Source organism: Lycium ferocissimum, chromosome 5 (genome assembly GCF_029784015.1).
Source record: "Lycium ferocissimum isolate CSIRO_LF1 chromosome 5, AGI_CSIRO_Lferr_CH_V1, whole genome shotgun sequence".
Taxonomy (NCBI): Eukaryota; Viridiplantae; Streptophyta; class Magnoliopsida; order Solanales; family Solanaceae; genus Lycium; species Lycium ferocissimum.
Window position 1 is genome coordinate 30,229,013 of NC_081346.1, and position 4,971 is coordinate 30,233,983.

General features: G+C 39.2%; 1 protein-coding gene across 1 annotated transcript; it reads left to right on the forward strand.

The window, feature by feature from the left end:
* Positions 1-283: 283 nt before the first annotated feature.
* LOC132057708 (uncharacterized) lies at positions 284-1,425 on the forward strand. Its single transcript, XM_059450321.1, has 3 exons — positions 284-356; positions 701-936; positions 1,003-1,425. Exons 1-3 carry the CDS (start codon positions 284-286, stop codon positions 1,423-1,425), a joined length of 732 nt encoding a protein of 243 aa, XP_059306304.1.
* The last annotated feature ends 3,546 nt before the right edge of the window (positions 1,426-4,971 follow it).

Consider the following 4,971-nt stretch of genomic DNA (forward strand, 5'->3'; position numbering starts at 1 on the left):
TATTTCAGATTTTTGGGCTAATATATAATATTTCGGTTTAAACCGAAAACCCGAATACTAAACCCCGAACACCGAACCGAATCCCGAAATTTTTAAAAATAGAAACCGAACCCGAACCGAAAACCCGAAAAACCGAACACCGAAAAACCGAATTAATTCGGTTCGGTCCGATTTTCGGTAATTATGCCCACCCCTACAAATAAGGCATGATCCCAACTTCAACTATCATCCCAAATGTGCCAATATACAACTGGTGCATATATGCTTTGCTGATGACTTATTAATGTGGTGCAGAGCTGCTAAAGGTTCTATTCATCTCTTGCTGAAAGCTTTTGACCATTTCTCTGAGGAGTCAGGTATGCAAGCCAATTTAGAGAAAAGCTCTTTCTATGTCAGATTACAACGAACTCGGGGATTAAATCGCAAGAAATGAAGTTTACACTTGGGAAATACCATTCAAATACCTTGGGGGTACCACTGTCCTCAAGGAAACTCAGCATACAACAACGCCTACCACTGGTTGAAAGGATCACTGCTAGAGTTAGATGTTGGTCTTCTAAACTTCTGTCCTATAGTGGTAGATTGCAGCTAATTAAAAGTGTTTTGTTTGACATGCAGAACTACTGGGGGCAGGTGTTCTTATTGCCAAAAAAGACCACATCAATGGCCATTACAATATGCAGAATCTTTCTATGGACAGGTAAGGATGCTAGTTCCAAGAAAGCACTTGTGGCATGGGATACCATGTGTCTTCCAAAAGCTGCAGGAGGATTGAACATCATAGATTTTGTTACTTGGAATAGAGCAGCCATCTGCAAGCTACTATGGGCTATGTCACATAAGAAAGATACTTTGTGGGTTCAATGGCTTCACAGTTTTTATATTAAGAGGCAGGATCTTGCTAGTATGGAGACACCTAGGCAAGCTTGCTGGCTTGTAAGAAAGATCTTTGAAGCTAGAAGTTAGTTTCCATTGATTGATGTTGTCACACACATTGAGCAGTTTGCACATGGTGGTAGATACAGTATCAAAAAGACCTCTATTACATTCGAGCAGCACTATGCAAGACCAGAGTGGAAGAACTTGTTATTGTCATTAGGCACACTCCCCAGACATAACTTTATCCTGTGGCTAGTAGTTCAAAACAAATTGACAACTATAGATAGGCTGGCAAAATGGAACATCCAAGTTCTAACTGATTGTGTATTATTAAAGTCCTCTACCATGGAAACAATGCAGCACCTGTTCTTTGACTGTCACTACTCAAAATTTATTTGGAAAACACTACTATCTTGGGTTGGGATCACAAGGCAGATTGGTAGCTGGGCAGAGAAAGTAAAATGGCTATCACATCAGGTTCATAATAACAGGCCAAGGTCAAGCATATTGGGATTTCTGATAGCTGCATCTGTGTATCACATTTAGGCAGAAAGAAACACCAGGAGATTTCAAGGAAAGGAGACCAGTGCAGTGCTAAAAGTTAGGAAAATTGCCTTGGAGTTACATATTATAGGTCAACAATTTTGTAAATGGCATAGGCTGTTAGAGAAGTTAAATAGAAACCCTGTATAAGTCGCGCTTTACTTTTCAATTGTAACTAGCTTAATATAGGAAGCATAGGATCTGATTCTATAGTCCAACATGAATAAGTGGTTTTGTAATTCTCACTTGGTTAAATGAAAATTCTTCGTTTTGACCAAAAAAAAAAAATCCAACCTCATTGTTTCATGTGCATTGTGTGGTGAGCTTTATACAACGTTCAATTGCATTGCATTGTGATCTAGAACTTGTCCTGAATGTCTGTTGAGGCGAAATTATGAGCAACACTTGGTATAGGAAAGGATCGCAGGCTTTCTTTGATCCCTTTGAGCCTTTCTAGCCTACCAAATGACATTATCCCTAGCATACCCTCTTTGAGCCTAAAAACTTTTCTTTGACAAGCACATATTAAGCCTATATCCTTTCTGAGTGCTTAGACGCACTATCCTCTCTTGGCCCAACCTCCCTGAGCGCATTAGAAATGTGTAACCGCGGATAAAGATCCAAGCTGAAGTTGCCAAAGTCAAAAAGATACAAAAGTCCCACAAAAACAAAGACGAAGAACGACCTCAAAAGCACGAAGGAGCCAAAAAAAAAGCATCAGTCATTCTGGATCCCAGACATACAACCCGTTATTCCTTTTTATTTTTTTACACTCCGACATACCACCCGGAATTAACATCAGGACTTTTGGGCATACAACCTAGGATCATTCTCTTAATCCCCAAAGAGTCTCGACATACAACCTGAACTCCAAAAAATGAAATAAAAGGCTCCAACTTGCAAAAGAAGTCGCACAAGTACAAAAGAAAGGAGAACAAAATGAAGAGATCAGCATCAGAGCATAAAAATACCAAGCACAAACATAGTGTAACGCTCAGGGAAGGATTAGTCACTCCTTACCCAAATGATATCCTACCCTTTTCCTAAGCCTACATTACAAACCTGTAACATGCCCTACGTGATCCTATGCCAAGGGTTCTCACATTAGTGGATACTTACATGACAGTCAAGCCTATGGTACCACAATTGCATGCATTGAATATCTTTCTGAGTGTGAGTGTACTTCTCTAGATGTCCTAAAGTTCAAAAATACTGAAATATGTGTGTAAAAGGAACTTTCTTTCTGGTGAGGGCACTTGAAACATGAGGATAGGTATAATTCAAAATCTTTGCTTGAAGCAAGACAAACAGATCTTGTCGATACTTAGGTATGTCTGAGGTACCACTTGAAGCTATAGAAATTATCCCGAAATCAATCTCGGTCGACAGAAGAAATTGATGGAATTCTTATGCACAAAACTAAATGCTGGTACCAACTGAAGTCAAGACGTGATTCTCTTCACTTCTTCGTTTTCCAGTATTCTTTACAACAAAAATAACAAAAAATGCAAAAAAAAAATTATTTACAGGCGCCCCCTTCTAAATGCGGGTATTTCATTTTAAGTATATTTTACAGGCGCCCACCTTCTAATGCGGGTATTTTAATTTCAGTTCAGGCGCCCACCTTCTAATGCGGTTATATTAATTCTAGTCAGGCGACCCACCTTCTATTACGGGTATTTTAATTTCAGTCTAGGCACTCACCTTCTAATGTGGGTATTTTAATTTCAGTCAGGCACCCACCTTCTAATACGGGTATTTTCGTTCCAGTTCAGGCGCCCACCTTATAATACGGGTATTTTAATTTCAGTCAGGCACCCACCTTCTAATGCGGGTATTTTAATATCAATCAGGCGCCCACCTTCTAATGCGGGTATTTAATTTCAGTCGTGTGCACCCACCTCCTAATGCGGGTATTTTAATTTTCGATCGCGTCACCTAATGAGGTATTTAATTTCGGTCGAAGAGTCCACCCACGCGGGTATTTTAATTTCGGTCGTGCACCCACCTTCTAATGCGGGTATTTTAATTTCAATCAGGCACCCACCTTCTAATGCGGGTATTTAATTTCAGCCAGGCGTTCACCTTCTAATGCGGGTACTTTAATTTCAGTCAAGCACCCACCTTCTAATGCGGGTATTTAATTTCAATCAGGCGCCCACCTTCTAATGCAGGTATTTAATTTCAGTCAGGCGTCCACCTTCTAATACGGGTATTTTAATTTCAGTCAGGCACCCACCTTCTAATACTAGTATTTTAATTTCAGTTTAGGCGCCCACCTCCTAATGGGGGTATTTTATTTTCAGTCAGGCACCCACCTTCAAATACGGGTATTTTAATATTATTTTTTACAGGCCCCACCTTCAAATACAGGTATTCCATTTCAAAGCTCTGTTACACAAACTAGAGTATGCATCAGGATCTCGGCACATAACATGAGATTTGATTTCATTTCAAGGCTCCGGCACACAAACAGGAGTATACATCAAGGTACACACAATTCAGGACCGCTCTTTATTCAAAGCTTTGGCATGCAGCCCAAAGTTTTCATCAGGATCCCGGCACTCAATTCTATAGTCCATTTCAATCCATGACTCTAAGTTCAGTCGCTCCTATAGCAATTAATCATTTTCCTCCCCAACAAGTTTTCCCAAACTACAACCGGTCTGATTCCCATCTCACGGATATGTAGGTAGCTCGAATTTGAGCACGACCATCTTTCGTCCTATATTTGCTAGGACCACTCCAACAACACTGGGGCAAAATTTTGATCGGATGATCAAAATTTTCCACACCATCAATTAGTTATCACCTTTCAAACTATATTGACCTGATTCTCGTGATGGACGAGATATGTAGGAACTTTATGCAAAGTTCGGTCACATCGGGGTGAGAATCATTCTTTCCCCAGCAAGTATACAACCTTACAACCTCCCAGTGTCTCGTAACTCGATACTGGGGCAATATTGGAAGCGATGATGTGGGTACGGGAACATTTTTCGGCCCTCAACAATCCTTCCCTTTTTATCATTTTTCTTTTTATCACAACCCCGCTGATGGACGGAGAGTATCGACAGAGCTATAACAACGTCTAACTTCTGTCTCTGTACATATCATTTTAGCAATCCTTCGCCGAGCCAAAATTGGCTACACGTCAACGTCTTCGTCCGAAAACACTTTCATCGTCTCCGGTCGAAGAGGGACAAGCTGTTGACACCTAATTTTGGTTCATCGTGCTTAAAATTAACGTATCAGGGAGCCCTGATCGCGAAAAAAGCGCAAAATACAGTTTTTACACATTTTTACATTTTTCGACAATTTATTGATGATTATCCTTATTTTAGGAATTTTATCAATTTATTGTCATTTTCAAGAATCATAATTTTTTTTCACACGTACATCGTAATACTATAATTTTTGTGCCATTAATAATTGTTTCTTAATTTTATAGCAGTTCATTTTCATATCTTATACATTAATATTTATATTTATATTTTATACTTACATTATTATTTATATATGTATTAGTTAACTATATTTTAGTACAAT

What these genes read in the sequence shown, in the direction of transcription:
- LOC132057708 (XM_059450321.1), top strand. Translation starts at nt 284, where the DNA reads ATGTGGTGCAGAGCTGCTAAAGGTTCTATTCATCTCTTGCTGAAAGCT. An exon ending in CCATTTCTCTGAGGAGTCAG is followed by an intron (nt 357 to 700) that starts GTATGCAAGCCA and finishes TTCTATGGACAG; the next exon opens with GTAAGGATGCTAGTTCCAAG. An exon ending in CTAGGCAAGCTTGCTGGCTT is followed by an intron (nt 937 to 1,002) that starts GTAAGAAAGATC and finishes CACATTGAGCAG; the next exon opens with TTTGCACATGGTGGTAGATA.